The sequence below is a fragment of the Myxocyprinus asiaticus genome, chromosome 2 (assembly GCF_019703515.2).
Source record: "Myxocyprinus asiaticus isolate MX2 ecotype Aquarium Trade chromosome 2, UBuf_Myxa_2, whole genome shotgun sequence".
In the NCBI taxonomy this organism is placed as follows: Eukaryota; Metazoa; Chordata; class Actinopteri; order Cypriniformes; family Catostomidae; genus Myxocyprinus; species Myxocyprinus asiaticus.
The window spans coordinates 39,971,452-39,988,554 of record NC_059345.1 but is presented as its reverse complement, the minus strand read 5'-3'; the positions used below and the strand labels follow the sequence as shown (position 1 = coordinate 39,988,554).

Below are 17,103 nucleotides of genomic sequence, written 5' to 3'. Positions count from 1 at the left end.
CTGAATAATCACAAAATTGTAACTGCAAGTTACAACAAATACAATAACAGCAGTATAAATAAAATCGGCAAACAGTAAAGCTGTGTTCAGTATATAGTCATTTGAATAATTTATTCATACCGCCAAGCATTAATGGGAGCAGAAGTGTGGCTTGCTGAATAATGCTCATGCCAGATAAAAATGCAGAAAATAAGACAAGAACAATATTACTTTGTGGCTATTTCAGTCTTTGTTTAAAGCATAGCAGAAACTGCAATTGTCAAAGCATAGGGCTTTTCACTTTTTTTCAAGAATAATCTGGGGAAGGAATTAAAACACTGCAGATATAAAGATGCAACAAACTCACATAGAGTGAAAATATCTACACTTTAAGAGGTATGTTTTTACATATATTTATATTTGTTTATATTTATATATGTACATATTCTGGCCAAATTTGTTTTAAAATAAACATTTACACAGTTATGTGAGTAGTTGCCATGAAATTTTAAGCATTGTCATCAGTGTCCTGCTGTGTGACACTTTCTTCATCTATTTTAAACAATATTTTATGATCTTGAATAGCTATATGTACATGTACAGTATATTATTATTATACTTGTTTTTTCCACAACCTCATATTAACTAAGACAATAGTTTATTTGCACTTCTAGAAAAAAGTTGAAAGGTGATTGAGATCTTTAAAAACACTGAGAAATGCTGACTCGTCACAGCACCTAAAATACACACTTTTCCTTGTACTTTCATGTACATTTTAACCTAACATCTGTATTTTGGGGGGAAAAGGACAAATTATTTGTCTGAGCTATAAAGTGCTTAGTTTAGTTTAGTGTAAAAAATTTACAGTGGTTTTACATTTTGACGTTATGACAATTTTTGCACTGGTGGGGCCTGTTGTCATGACTAGCAGTCAATAGAAATGTCTCTTTTTTACTTTTTTTTTTTCAACAAGTTCCTCGCATATGGCCTTTCTAACACTAAAAGTAAATTACAAAAGTTAAATGACTATATTGTTTTCACATCATTTCTGTAGCAAAGACTCTAGGCTACAAGATCCAGTTCTCAAAAGTCTTGTGAACAAATGTTTAGTATGTGTTATATGGCCTTATTTCAGTGACTTTTTTGTTTGTTTTTTCAAAAACCATGCATAAATGTTAATTTCTCAAAAATACAAACATGTACATAAATGTTGCTCACATATTATTGTAGCCCAGTTTGTGCTGAATACAGTGTTATGAGACTTTAGCCATTAATGTTTTTAAGCAACTGAAAAAAGCACAAATGTTAAGGCATGTCAAAACTTCTCCAGGGCCCAAAACACCCTCAGACCCCAGAGGGTTAAAGACAAATCTGATATAGACATGAGTGAATCTTCTTGAACCTTATCACTATCTCCATCTTAATCAGGCCTGGTAGACTACAAAGCCTATAATTCATAATTCGTGTACTGTTGATCTGATGGCTTTAATGTCATTAGTATGTTTCAATGGGCCATGTGTGATTTCATAAAGGACCAGCTGGAGGTGTGTCATCTGTATTAAGACAGAACTGCTCAGCATCTGTGCACATCTCAAAAACAAGGTCTGAACTAGTGCCCGACCGATTTATCAGTCGGCCGATGGCGGCGTATATGTTTACTGATATACGCAGATATGAAAACTTTTTTCAGAACATATAATGTAGAAAACAATGCTTGAATTTGTGTCATAGTGTAGTTTGTCCAGCAGAGCGCGCTCCGCCTCCATTGTTTACAGAGCTGAGCTGACGGTGGCTCTTGCAGCAGTGTGGAGTTAAGTGGTGTCTTCTCAGTAAGTTGCTTACTAGTTTGTGAAATACATATTGGAAAGTTAATAAACAATGACCCCCATCATTTTCCCTTTTCAATATTACTAATATAGCATTAACCCTGTCCCTCACAACCATGTCACTCATGTTTATCACATCTGTTTGCTATGTTAGCCAGCTAGTATGTCAAAGCATATTTTTGCAGCTCTGCAGACAATGGTGCGGTGGTGGATTGTGTCTCGAGTGTTGATTTCACGCTACATTGTTACCTAGTTGGTGAGACGCAATGCTGGAAAGTAAATAAAGTCCATCTTTTACTCTCCGTGACAACGAGCTTATAGCTAACTAGCTAACCATGTAGCTACTTTCATTGTTGTCAGCTGAGTGGAAGCTAATGTGAAAACATGGATTCACCAAACTGTTTTGTTCAGGATTCGCAGTTTGGTAACCCATTCAACCGAACAATTCCAATCATTGCATTTAGAAAATGTAATATTTAAAAGTCTGGTTTTCCACCATTGAAAGTTTCCCCTGAACTTGTATAGCAGAATACAGTGTAACAATGCTGCCGCTGTTTATCTTGACTCAGCAGTATTAATGTAGTCAGCATTTGACTGATACTAAACAGTACTGATGTTTATTTGGCCATTTATTTTATTTGAATTTATTCTTTATTTTAATGGTCAGCCACTGACTGATACTAAACATACAGTACCGATTTTAATTTAGCTATTTATTGTATTTTTATTATTCTTTATTTAAATGGTCAGCAACTGACTAATACTGAACATACAGTACTGATGTTTATTTAGATATTTATTGTATTTTTATTTATTCTTTACATTCTCAGACAATGTATTATAATAATAATGTCAAAAATTCTTTGATAAAAAATATTTGTTTAAGAAAGCAGCCTTTTGAGTACCTTTGCATAGTCATATCGGTGCAAAATCGGTGAAAAATCCACATAGAAAAGGTCTGTTTTCATTCCAGCTCAAAAATTAAATATATCAGCCACCATATCGGTAATCGGTATCGGTCTCAGAAATACCATATCGGTCAGGCTCTAGTCTGAATCATTAGACACACTGTAGTGTTTCCCATTCTCACGCCACTTTCAAACAGCTTCAGGTGATGTAGATCGCAAAGTATGAGGGAATTATAATGCAAAAATGCAAAATAAGTAAATACAGAAGCACCCTCATTTTGGAATAAGTGAAGCTGGTGCTGCAGCTCCGCTGAAGCGAAACTTGCGTGTCGAGCGTCTTTAAAGGAAACACCCCAGCATTACTTCTTTAATGCAGTTATATTTAATGCGTTATAGCTTAATTAAAGTTCAAATAATACGGAAGCAGATCATGTAAATAACTACAAACTCCGAAACTGGCATTTCTCTGTGCGGTCAGCGCCTCTTCTATGAGTTACGCGAATGTCCCGATCTAAGGGAGAGAGAATGAAACTGTACCAGGCTGATGCACACTCTTTCACGGGAACGCTTATCCCTTGCTGCAGTTAGATTATAACGTGATGGCTCGTGACTTATTAAATCATAATATTATTATCGTGAAAATTTACAAAACGCAACTGTATTAATAAGCGAGAGTTTGTTTTTTTGTGAGTTAAAGATGGATTGAAGTGAACAGAAAGGTGAGAGAGGGTAGTCTTTGCCCCATTATACACTGCAACAAAATATGTTTTTGATTTGTTTTTGTTTTGGCTTGTTTTTCAGTATAAATATTTAAAACTCCTTTAAACAACATACATTTTCTTTAGCAGCTATACTGCAGAATAAAAAATTGTTATCTGAGAATGTTGAATATAATATTAAAAATACAAATATTTAAAAATAACTAAATCCTTTAAAAAAAAGATGCATTCACCTGAGAAGCAGCATATAATATATTTAGACTTGTTTTTAGAGAACAGATTATTATATAAGACACTTCTATACAAAATACACTTATATTTAAGATACATTCTCTTAAAGCAAGTCTAAATATCTTATATGTTGCTTCTCAAGTAAATGTATCTAAAAATCCTTAAAACAAGAACTTTTAAATGGAAAACAAGACAGAAACACTTGATGATAATAGGATTGTTTGCAGTGGATTTCTTTACTGAATTGAACTTAATAAAAAGTATTTTTCCCTTTAATTCAGTGAATGTCATTTACAGATATTTTTAAAGATGATTGTGTCCTCTTTATTGTTAGTATGCACATTTAATACAGCCTTTTAAGTTGGGCATAAGCTGAATAATCGTTTAAGAGCTAATGATTAATCATTGCAATAATCGCAGAATAGTCAAATAATCATTCTAATAATCGTTAGATTAATCGATTATCAAAATAATTGTTAGTTGCAGCCCAATTATGATGTGATGTTCTGTGTGTCCATATGTGTGTTGTGGTGATAAGTATGTGGTGGTAATCCAGTGCTGGATTAGCCATCTGTGTAAATCTATATAGCGGATAACACATGAGACTCCCTGCGTTTGACCCAACCAGACCTCAGAAAATACAAATAACCTGACATATAAGATTAAATACAATGTGTGCTAGAACGTTTATTTATTGTAAATATGCTTTTTCTGAAAAACAGATATGCTGGTTTTTCCCTTAGCAACCAATTGAAATTTTTTTTATTACATATTTCAACTTTCTATTTATCATTAAAAGACTTTTTTCTGTCACAGGTTATTGTGCAGAAACAGCTTAAAATAAGATATTCATAGGTTGACTACACAAAGAGTGAAAACACGGCGTTGCTTTTAAAACTTTGATCTGAAATATATTATCAACATCTGGTTCAACCAACAGAATGAATTTGGGGCAGGACAACCTACTGTAAAATAAGCATTTTAGTGGTGACTTGGCTAGTTTTCCAAACAATGGAAGCCACTGTAAGAAAACAGGAAAAGTCTCTTCACTATGACTAAATCCTAGGACCAAAATCTGAAGGCTTTCCCAATGTTACAGAGAACATACAACATGAATAAACATTGACTTTGCCTTTAAAATGTTAAGGATAGTAAGAGAACCAAAGACAGAGGTTCTTCTCGACAGGTATGCCTGGCTATGTCACAACCTTTGCCAACATTCTTTTTTTTTTTTTGTTATTAGGTAAATTATTACAAGCTAGATAGCCTAAAGAGAAGGAAACTATCAATACACCTGCAAGGACCCTTGCAGACTCACATTTAGCTGCATGACAAATGTAGCTGAAGAACAGCATACAGGTATAGTAGTACAGCTAGCAAATAGCATGATATAGTGTACTGTATATTCAGACCACTGGGGGAAGATTAATGATCATATATTAAACTTGCAAGATTAGTTTTTAGTGTAACAGCTCATTTTAAGATTAAGCTCAATTTAAAGACAGTATGTGATTAGATTGAACTTGTTTTCTAATTATAAGGGGAGGGGACACGAATGTCTGCATTACATGTATTTTTGACACTACATTTTATTTAGTCTGTTTTCTTGAAGATGCCACCACATCCTGAAGGGTAAGCCTGCTGCTATAGGGGTGTTAGTGGTTTGATGGTAAGAACACAACAAGCCTGCTGGGGTTTTTCCTCTTCCCACTGCAGAGTGAGCTGGGCTCAACAAGACTGTCCCTGTGCACAGGCCCATCATGTGCCTCTGTCACACGCATGATCTGGGACTTGCATTTAATTGTCAGCTACACAAAACATTCCTATGAGAGCAGTAATATTAGAGAAGCAGTAATTATTCTGAATCATTGTTAGCACTGGCAGCCATACATTCAGTGACTTGATCTGAAGATATTAAGACATGATTCATGTTTATGTTGTCACATACTTATGTCACAAAATCAAATCAGTTCTATACCAGAAAAAAATGCATGTACTCACACAGAATGCTGAAGGGTGTCACAATGTATTTCTGTTTGACTGACAACCAGGGAATGGTTATTATAAGCTTAAATAGAAGATGAGATCCTCCAGACAGAATATGTTTGAACTGAGGTAAAGTAGTGAATTGAAAACCTATAACAAGCAAAATATATAATAAACAAACATACATAGGGGATGTGTTTAGCTCTTCAACTCTGGGGCATTTTTGGGCTGCCGCCTGCAATTTTTCACAGTCAGATTTAAAAACTCACCATTTACACATACTGTGGACTAATTGCCGAAAATTGATCAAATTGTTTTCAGAAATACCCCCAAATTAAAAAAAAGACTCCAATTATTCATAAATAATATTGTACATTTTTACAATTTTATGAATATATATTTTTTTTTATCGTTGTTGTCCTAACTTTGTAAGCATGTAATTCTGGTTCTGTTCACTCCATCTCCCTCCAACAAGTCTTATTTTATTCCACTAGATGGAAGCAAGCACTAGAAAAAATATTTTTTTCCTCTAAAACCTTCCATCACAAAATGCCGATCTGAAATGTAGGTGGCGTTTTAATGCATTTTAGCCCTCAAATATGTGCTCAACCATAGACATTCAGCCTCATTTTCAGTTCATGCACCACCCTTGTTGTTTCATCGAATATCTCGGCTTCTGAGTGGACTAGAAGCTCAATCTATGTATCATTACAAAGCTGAGAGCCTGACGAAGATGTATTACATTTTATCATCAATATTCGATAACAAATATCCAATTTTTTGTTTAGCATGCTTTTCCTGCTGGACTGCATATTTTGTTCTGGACATCTGAGATATAACATTGGATTATTCACCCAAGCAAGCTCTCATTTTTTAGAAAACTAAAAGCAAATATATAAAGTTTTTAGCTATTTGTGGCTTACAGCAGCAGTGATCAGCGCATAAAATAGACTTTGGGTTTAGTTTGTATTAGATGTATAACAAATATCATATTTGTGATTCTTTTGAAATCTTTCAAATTGTGGTATTAGGGCAAAAATATAAACTGTACAGTCATGTCTGACACTGTCATGACTGCAGAAGTACTGAGATCGGATCAAATTGACAAGATGCAAACCGATCCTTCCAGTCCTACAGTAACATCATGAAAGACATTAACAACAAAGAATAAAGCTCAAAACATAACAACAGTGAAACAAAAAAAAACTCAGTTTGACTAGATGACCACATATTGCATTGTTTATGCTTTGTTAATAATGTGGGAGTAGACAGCTGTCCGCATATTTAATTATTCTTTTGCTAAATGACTCCCACTCTTTTCAGTGCTAGAATGATGATGATCCATGGCTGACTGCCCCAAACACATTACTGAGGTCACAACAACAGCACTGAGGAGGACAGCTACAGGGACAGATTGGTTGCTATTATGTTTCCGCCTGTTATCTACTATTTTGGTGGTGATCCTCTTTCTCACTCCAACACCATGCATTGATTCTCCCTCTCTTCCCTCTTTCTCTGTCTATCTATCTCTATCTATCTGACTCAGTGGTGCTGGTGTTGGATGTTGTGTTTGTGTGTGTGTGTCCTCTAGGTTTTAACCTACCTGTTAAAGTGTGTCCGACCAAGCGTCAGGGTCAGAGAGGCATTGGCTCCGTCTCTGGTTAACTCATATTTACACTGTAAAAACACCTATGATTCCACACTAATGTCCCATATCCTCTTACATAACGCACTCAGAGCAAAGAAGAACCCGTCCACTAGCAGACACACAAAACACATTCACTTTTACACACATATGCGGTCACATCACTTTACACTGTGTAGAATAAAAACCCTGAATGTTATTACAAAATCGGCACAGCTGGTGCTGGTTTCATCTGAGATTAGAGCAAGAGAGGAGAGCAAATCTACTGTATTATTTCTCTAAGATCCACTTACAATACCTAAGAAAAAGCGACAGACCTCAAGGCTCTATGCAGCTTTAATATGGCACTTGATTAAATCTTGTACTTCCTCTTTTTCAGACCATGAAAGGCCAAGAATTTCAGTAACACTTCCCAACGTTACCTTGTTTTTGCGACATGGAAATTTCTTAGTTTGTGGAAATGACTAATCTCAGAGCAGAGAAGTAAAAGGTCATAAAACCTTATCTGCATTTAGCTGGTGCAACCTATATCAAACACAAAAACGAGTTGCACAACTAGAGTTGAATAATTTATTACACTTTGCCTCCATACCATTATTTGATTGCATTAGCTTCTGGATTGTATAATGGAGGTTAGTTCAACATGAGCATATGACTATTTTCAGTCACCATTCAACAAGTTTAGTGGTTGGCCACATAAAAAAACTCACACTTTTATTGCCCACATATAATTGTCCCTACGTGAATAACAGGCCTGTAAACAAACATTGCCAAGCATGCACTCCAACAAACTCCTAAACTGTGTAAACACAACCAACACACACACACCTAACTTTAGCTGATCAAAAACACACATAGTGCTAACTGGTTAGATGTGGCATTTGTACAAAAACACATGGCTGATGTCACTGATGATGCATTATACCAAAGTCTTTCTAGCAAGTCAGTCCACCGTCGACCATTTTTGGAATGCTCTCAGGTAGGGCTGGGACGATTCATCGACGTAATCGATTACAGAAATACGTCGATTTGCATAACATGCGTCGGCGCGTCGCAATGGAGTAATTAAAATAGCAGCGTCCGGTTTAAGTATGGATTACCCCGAAGAACAAGCTGCAGCTAAAAAAAACTCACCTACGGTCATCTAAAGCGTGGGAATATTTCAGCCAGAGACCCAACAATGTGGTGCTGTGTAAGCTATGCAAATTGGAAATGGCTTATCACAGCAGTACAACCACCATGTATAAATACTTGAAGCGAAAGCATCACGGAGCACTTTGTCAAGACGGCAGCAAGGCAGCACCGTAAGTCCTGTTTACTTTTTGTCCCCACCCAAGCATGACATATTAGAATTACAACACGTGTTTCTGTTAGCAGTAATCACTTTAAACTGATTTTCTAAATGTTTCCTCATCGCCCCCATGTTAAAAGTAATTTCTGCACCGCTGCTAACGTAGGGTGACCATACGTCCTCTTTTTCGGACCTTAAAAAAGTGTCCGGAGGGGATTTCTAAATTTGCGAAAATGTCCGGGATTTGGCTTTAATTGCATTATGATGTGCATCTGGTCTAATACTTCATTGTGTGTACGCGCATATTTGCATTGCTTTAACCCCTCTTTATAAGTCCTGCATTCTCGCACACCAATTGGTCGATTATAAGAGGCTTGCAGCAACTATTGGCCAAATTCCTGCCTGTCAATCTCTCCGCGAACTGTTGCAGCGCTGTTGTGTTCGGCATCAAACAGTTGCTTGACAGCAGCAGCAAATGACAGCTGAGTGGAAACAATGGCCAAACGAAAGTGCAAATTTACAGAAGATCTGCACAAAACATTCCCATGCTTTCGTCCAGGTCGAGATCCGTGGGAAGCAGAATGTATGACATGTGAAGCTGGCACTTATGTGTCAGTTGCTAATAAAGGTGCAAGTGATTTAGAAGCACACATTAGCTCTGAGAAGCATAAAGGGTCAGCAAAAGGTGAAAGTTCATCAGGTACATTAACGGACTACTTTTTGGCCAGGTAAAATTGTTATCACATTGCTTTATTTTCCATGGCCATTCAAAATAATAGTAATAGTAAATGAAGGTACACTCATGGCATCAAATATTTTATTTTAGTACATGGACATTCAAAAGAAAGTTGGAAATGTTTATTTATTTATATATATTTATGTTATGCTAATAGAGTGTCTTTTTCACTGTATTAAAGTCTGCATTCATAGTAACACTGTTTTATGTTGCAGAATAATGCCCTGCAGTGTACAGTTTGTTTCTTGTACATTTGTTTGTGTTTAAGAGAAGATGATTTAATAAAATATTGAAATATTATTGAGACAAGTTTTGTATATTTTATTTTGGGTTAATTAATTGTTATATTAATCAAGTAATAATTAATAATCGGTTAAAAAAATAATCGTTAGGTGCAGCCCTACTCTCAGGAGGCTATTTTCAGTCATGCCAGTGCAGCTCCTATCTACTTGAATGGAGAAAGATCAAAATCTAAAAAAACAGTTGGTCAAGATTATGATCAAAGAACATATTTCAAATCAGCAATAAAATCTGACAATACTGGAATCATAAATTGTGATTCTTTACCTCATATTACGTTAAAAACGCAATTTCCGTCGGGGCCTGGGTAGCTCAGTGGAGTTCGCTAGCTCGCTAGTTCGAATCCCAGGGCGTGCTGAGTGACTCCAGCCAGGTCTCCTAAGCTACCAAATTGGCCCGGTTGCTAGGGAGGGTAGAGTCACATGGGGTAACCTTCTCGTGGTCACTATAATGTGGTTCGTTCTCGGTGGGGCGCGTGGTGAGTTGAGCGCAGATGCCGCGGTGGATGGCGTGAAGCCTCCACACACACTATGCCTCCATGGCAACGCGCTCAACAAGCCAAGTGATAAGATGTGCGGGTTGATGGTTTCAGACATGGAGGCAACTGGGATTCGTCCTCCGCCACCTGGATTGAGGCGAATCACTACGCGACCACGAGGACTTAAAAGCGCACTGGGAATTGGGCATTCCAAATTGGGTGAAAAATAAATAAATAAATAAATAAATAAAATAAAAACGCAATTTCCCCGGCTTGTATAGCTAATCCGCATGTGCGTTCTAGAGTTGATTGACAGGTAATGATTGTATCTAAAAGCAGATTTTCTACATCTGTTGTCCATTGGGCGCTCAGAGCTTCTTGTTTGACCGTTCCAATTTCTCTCATTCATTTTAATAGAAGTGGCCCGTCTCTGCTAAATAATCTCTGATTATACTCACTCAAGACCCCTTCAGCTGCACTAATGACATTGATGATGTGAAAGATGATTGTGGCATCTGAACCCATAATAATTCAATTTACAGTAATGACAAGCTGACCCTGATGACCGGTGAGCCACAGATCACCACAGCCTGCTGAACAATGACTGGTCACCAGTTTCTCATAGACTTACACCACCAAACTACCTGCACAATGAGCCACAAGTAGAAGGTATATGTACAAACAAAAACAAAACCATACCACTCGCTTGTTTCAATATTACAATTTTGTGCACACTCCTAATACATACTTAATGAGGAAATTCCACAGATACAGGTGAATTACATAAACATGCTGAATAAGGCTTAATTCTACTTGGTTTGGCTGAGTTGTTAGTTTAAGAATGTGGCAGACATGTTCACAAGTCCCTGAGGTCCAAGCCCAAGTCAAGTCTCAAGTCTTTGGTCAGAAGTCCAAGTCAAGTCTCAAGTCTTTGGTCAGAAGTCCAAGTCAAGTCTCAAGTCTTTGGTCAGAAGTCCAAGTCAAGTCTCAAGTCTTTGGTCAGAAGTCCAAGTCAAGTCTCAAGTCTTTGTTCAGAAGTCCAAGTCAAGTCTCAAGTCTTTGGTCAGAAGTCCAAGTCAAGTCTCAAGTCTTTGGTCAGAAGTCCAAGTCAAGTCTCAAGTCTTTGGTCAGAAGTCCAAGTCAAGTCTCAAGTCTTTGGTCAGAAGTCCAAGTCAAGTCTCAAGTCTTTGGTCAGAAGTCCAAGTCAAGTCTCTTTTTGGCAGTAGCTCTTTATCTGCTGCTGGTTAGTGTAATAAACCCTGAATAAGGCTAATTCAATTTTGAAATATTAAAACTGACTACTTTAACTGTCTAATAAAGTGCATAAGGAAATAATCTATATCAATAAACAATAATTTATTTTTATTTTTTATTTTTTTGCATTAAAAGAGAACAGATTTTACACAGAAGGAAAATTAGCTTTGTCTAAACAGTGGTATTTATTTGTAACAGCACCATGGTAACCTCAGGTAAAATCAAGCATGGATCGTTACTATCATGGTAAAATGTAATATGATTTCTATAAAACAAACTTTGGCGTTTTTGTAAAGAAAAACAGTATCCTAAACACATTTAAAACTATAAGTAAAACATTTTTAAAATAATAATTCCTCTTCCCTAATGTAGCCTATTCTAAATTTAATAGAGCTATAGTAGTAATATAATATTTATTATGAACATATTTCTGCCTAAATTACTACAGTCAATACAGTTATATTATAATAATGAATTCCTGATAAAGGTGAACTCTGTGAAAAGTCACTGCACCAGAGAATTCTGTGGCGAATTCAAATTCCTCTCGAGAGCGGTCCGCGAATAGCGCTGTTTCATCCCACTTTTGATGTGTATGCCATTTGATATCGCATAAAGTTAAACGGAGAGAGAGAGAGAGAGAGAGAGATAGAGAGAGAGAGAGAGAGAGAGAGAGAACTTTTGCTTGCAGATATGTCTTTAGAAAACGTCGACATGCAACAAGTTGCAACTGTAACCGGAAAAATTATTCAAATGTGACAGTCAATTGTCAAGGTCAGGCCGATCAATTAACACACAGATGGGAGTTGAATTGGGTTAGAAGTTTATCGTTACTTCATTTTTACTAATCTAGTTGTTTATTTTGAGTGGAATTTACCTGTAGGACACCTGCTTCCGGATCGTGAGGTGTAAGAAGTCGCTGCTCTCCGCCTGGATATCAGTAGACAGTACCTCTCTCGTCACTGCAAGTCTCTCTGTCCCGTTCCCCGGACACTCCTGCTGCTTTAAAGTTGCTCCGGTGTGTCCGGTTTCACACAGGAACACGTCCTCCTCCTCCACCACGTCCTCCAAGGTCGGCGGCATCACGAGCATGGTCAGTGAGTCTGCGGAGCTATGCGCCGCGCGAGACGAAGCGTCAACGGACGAGTCTGATGCCTCTGCCATGTTCAACTACAAAACGACCGTTAATAACGGTGAGAAAGTGTAACTCTGAGAGGTACAGCAGCAGTTACGTTGATATATGTGCTTTCGGAGAGGTCACGAAGCGGAATGATTGTTTAGGGGCAGTTTGCGGTATTTTTTTACATTACCTTCAGTTTCTCCTGAATTTGTGGACGACCACCGAGACACACAGCTGACTGTGGCAAGAGACCCCGCCCCCCTGTACTACTACAGTAGAATCAAGCAATCATAAGAAAGAATGCCCAGAAGCCCCTCCCATATTCACTACCGCTGCAGAATCAGCCAATCAAAACAGAGACTGTTTTCTCTCTCTCTCTCTCTCTCTCTCTCTCTCTCTCTCTCTCTTGTCACACCACTAATCCTACACTGGCTCTGACTGGCACAGATCATCACAGCAAACCTACAAACAAGGAAACAAGGACCAGGCTGCTGGGGGTGAAACAATCCAGTTACTTTTACTCTGCAAGTGTCAATGTTAAACAGCATTGTGTCAATAACACTGTCACACTCTTCATTTGTTGCAGGTCTACATTTTGGGGCACATAAGAGCAATAATATTTGTATAAGTGTGTATATGTAGTTCTGTTTGTGGAAAAAAAATGTTTATCTTTGTAAATTGTTTTTTTCTTTTTCTATTTGTGTGTGTGTGTGCATTTGAAAGCCTTGTGATATAAAACTCAATTCAATACAACAGCAAAAAGTAATGTTATTTTGTTTTAGGTAGCAGTTATGCAGTATTCTAATATTAGTTAATAATACAGAGTCTTTTAAGGATTTCACAGATCACTGGTTGCAATGCCAGGAAGGTAATTTTCCATTAAGAACTTATTTAACAGCTTGTGTAAAATAAATCACCTTCATAGAAACACATGGAATGAAACACAGTAAGAATGCGGTTGCTCTGCGTTTATAGGGAAAGTTCACCCAAAAATGAAAATTCTCTCATCATTTACTCACACTGCGTGACTTTTTTTCTTCTGCTGAACACAAACAAAGATTTATAGAAGAATATTTCAGCTCTGTAGGTCCATAGAGTGCAAGTGAATGGTGACCAGAACTCTGAAGCTCCAAAAATCACACAACGGCAACATAAATGTAATCCATGTGACTCCAGTGGTTTAATCTATGTCTTCAACAGACCAATATTTCTTTCCTTTTTTTTTTTTTTTTTTGTACTATAAATCCCCACTTTCACTTTAAAGAGAAAGCTGAGATTTATAGTAAAAAAGGATTTAAATTTTGATCTGTTTCTCACCTACACCAATTATATTGCTTCTGAAGACATAGATTTAACCACTGTAATCTTAAGAATTTTCAGTTTTGGGTAAACTATCCCTTTAAGAGACACAAGACTTAGGTTGGATTTAAAGATTCTGACTTTGTGATTTTTAAGTTTCATAAACCATTCCAAATATGCCAATAAAATATAAACAGTTGTTGTTTTGAAGGTCCATTTCAGTCTAGGCACATACCTTAAAGTCTTGCCTTCAAAAAAATCTATTGAACAAAGTTGCTCAGGTAAAACACCTGTAGGTCAATAGCATGTTGTCACAGTATATGGGTTAAGTTGTCACAATGACACTAAACTCAATTAAAGTAAATTTATACTGAAAACTCAACACCAATTCTTTCAGAATACATCCCACGTAACAAGAGCTTAAGAAAACGAAGAAGTCAGGCTGAAATAGCCTCTGATTGTCATATAAGTAAAACTCAGTGATAAGCACTGTATAATAGGAATAACAGTAACCTAGTGTACAACCTTGAGTGACACTACTGAGTATATTGTGGATGTATTTTTTCTTGCTGGAGATGCAGTTATTTTAATAAATCATTGTAAAGCCTTAATTAACTGTATAGATGAGTTATCAGTTTTCATGCTACAATCAGTTAAAAAAGTATTACAGGTAAAAGAGTCAGCTTTTCTGGAATAAAAATAGAGCAACAATAACAGGTGCGCACAAACCTACGCACTGGTGTGGAGAACTATGGATATTTGTGTGGAAGGAAGACAGCCAACAACATGTAATCCTTTGTTCTTTTCCTCCTCTCTCTTTCTCTTTCTCTTTCTCTCTCGCTGTACCTTTTCACAACCTTTATGAGAACTGTTTTCCTTAAAATAATGTTCTTCTGCAGTACAAAATAACTCATGTTTTATGAGCAAAGAAAGGACATTACTTCATTTATCTAGCAAATGTTATTGTCAAGACAAAGAGTATACCTTTTCTTTCTCCAAAGAGCACAGTTTAACTGCACATACAAAGTGAGTTAAGTATGGTTTTGCCATTTTTAGTCAATGATATTAAGTCAGACTGTGTGTGCAGGTCTGCTGTCAGAGCACTGATTACTGGATGAGGCCGAAAATCATCAATTGGAATCATTATAGAAATCACAGAGCAAAATGTCCAAAGTGTGTGAACCATGAGGGGAAGAATTTGTTTCTCATAATAATCAAAGCGAAATAGAATAATGCACAAGTTGGTGAAAGCAATATCATTTGGATTTTTATTTTTAATACAGTACAATGTGAAATGAAATATTGCTGTACATTTTGAATTGTGTAGTTCTCTAATAAGGCCAAAACACTGTGGACTTTCATACCACACTGTGTTTAATGATTCAAGATCCCTGACAGAACTGGACACTCTAAATCTTATCGGGTCAAGTGTTTACTTTTGCATCTTCAAAACAGTTTTATGTAACACTTATTCTGAAAATAACATTATAATTAATGTCTAAATGTAAATTTTTTATATATTTTTTTTTTTTTGCTACACCTCACTATATTGTCATCAAATGGCTCATGCTGTTGCTACTCATTATCTCATTATCTACTTGACGTACAAGTTTGAACTGAAATGTGTTCAGTTTTGTCTAATGTACTCAGACACACACTATACAATACACTGCACTCAAAAAAAGAATTTCTGCAGGTTGTTCATTTACTTAATTAAAATGAACTACAGCAACATCATTCTAAAACATTTAGTCACAATTTGATCTAATTGCGTTCTTTCCAATTAAATAAGTTTACTTAATCCATTTGAGCTGGGACTAAATAAATACATTTTGTAGCATTGATGAAACTGGGCAGGGGATGAGACTGAGAATATGAGAATAGGAGGAGATTTGTTCATATTTGATGTTCTGTTATATTGGTTTTTAAAAAAGATAGTCTGTTAGGCTGTTTTGGGGGTTACCACTGTGGTAAAGATTGGTGCTTGTGGTTAGGTTGAGGATGGATTTTCACATTCAAGTGATGTTTGATTTCAGTGCTGCTTAGCTCCATAAGCTATTGCTATCAGATTGACAGTGGAACAGTTTCACTGCCCTTACACTTGTTTATGTGACATACACTAATGATTAATACAAATAAATTAAGTTGGACTAACATAAGAAAATGCATTAAAATAAACATTATTAAGCGAAATTTAACTAACCTAATAAGGTTGAGATAAAAACTACAATAGAACATTGATTTGGTCTAATTTAACTAAATTATGAAAATGACAATCTAAATGAACAAATTTAAATTAAGTAAGGCTAATAACATTTTTTGAGTGAACAGCATATTAGTATTGCACTTGTAATTGTGTGCTTGTAATTCCCTGAAATTGGTAAATTCCCTTTCAAACATAACATCAAAATTATATTTTAAAATCTAACTGTATATATATATATATATATATATATATATATATATATATATATATATATATATATATATTGTCTATTGTGTATTCTATATATACTTTTTTCTTTTCAATATTTATCTATTTTTTATTCAATTTTAATTATTTTTTAAAAGTCTTGTTGCTGTTTTGTATTGTTGTGTACTGGAAGCTCCTGTCACCAAGACAAATTCCTTGTATGTGTAAGCAAACTTGGCAATAAAGATCATTCAAATCTAACTGTGTATATATATATATATATATACAGGTGCATCTCAATAAATTAGAATGTTGTGGAAAAGTTCATTTATTTCAGTAATTCAACTCAAATTGTGAAACTCGTGTATTAAATAAATTCAATGCACACAGACTGAAGTAGTTTAAGTCTTTGGTTCTTTTAATTGTGATGATTTTGGCTCACATTTAACAAAAACCCACCAATTCACTATCTCATAAAATTAGAATATTTTGACATGCCAATCAGCTAATCAACTCAAAACACCTGCAAAGGTTTCCTGAGCCTTCAAAATGGTCTCTCAGTTTGGTTCACTAGGCTACACAATCATGGGGAAGACTGCTGATCTGACAGTTGTCCAGAAGACAATCACTGACACCCTTCACAAGGAGGGTAAGCCACAAACATTCATTGCCAAAGAAGCTGGCTGTTCACAGAGTGATGTATCCAAGCATGTTAACAGAAAGTTGAGTGGAAGGAAAAAGTGTGGAAGAAAAACATGCACAACCAACTGAGAGAACTGCAGCCTTATGATTGTCAAGCAAAATCGATTCAAGAATTTGGGTGAACTTCACAAGGAATGGACTGAGGCTGGGGTCAAGGCATCAAGAGCCACCACACACAGACATGTCAAGGAATTTGGCTACAGTTGTTGTATTTCTCTT

At 36.1% G+C, this 17,103-nt stretch overlaps 1 protein-coding gene across 2 annotated transcripts in view; it reads right to left on the bottom strand.

Annotated features, from left to right (window-relative positions):
• The window catches only part of LOC127416662 (diacylglycerol kinase zeta-like), a 173,773-nt gene extending 161,160 nt beyond the window's left edge, over positions 1-12,613 (bottom strand). Inside the window, exon 1 of one of the 2 annotated variants that reach the window (XM_051656189.1) lies at positions 12,228-12,613. In XM_051656189.1, coding sequence (XP_051512149.1) covers positions 12,228-12,514 — 287 coding nt within the window. In that variant the 5' untranslated portion in view covers positions 12,515-12,613. The remainder of the gene's footprint in view (positions 1-12,227) is intronic. The other variant, XM_051656204.1, reaches the window with a different exon arrangement.
• Positions 12,614-17,103: the final 4,490 nt, after the last annotated feature.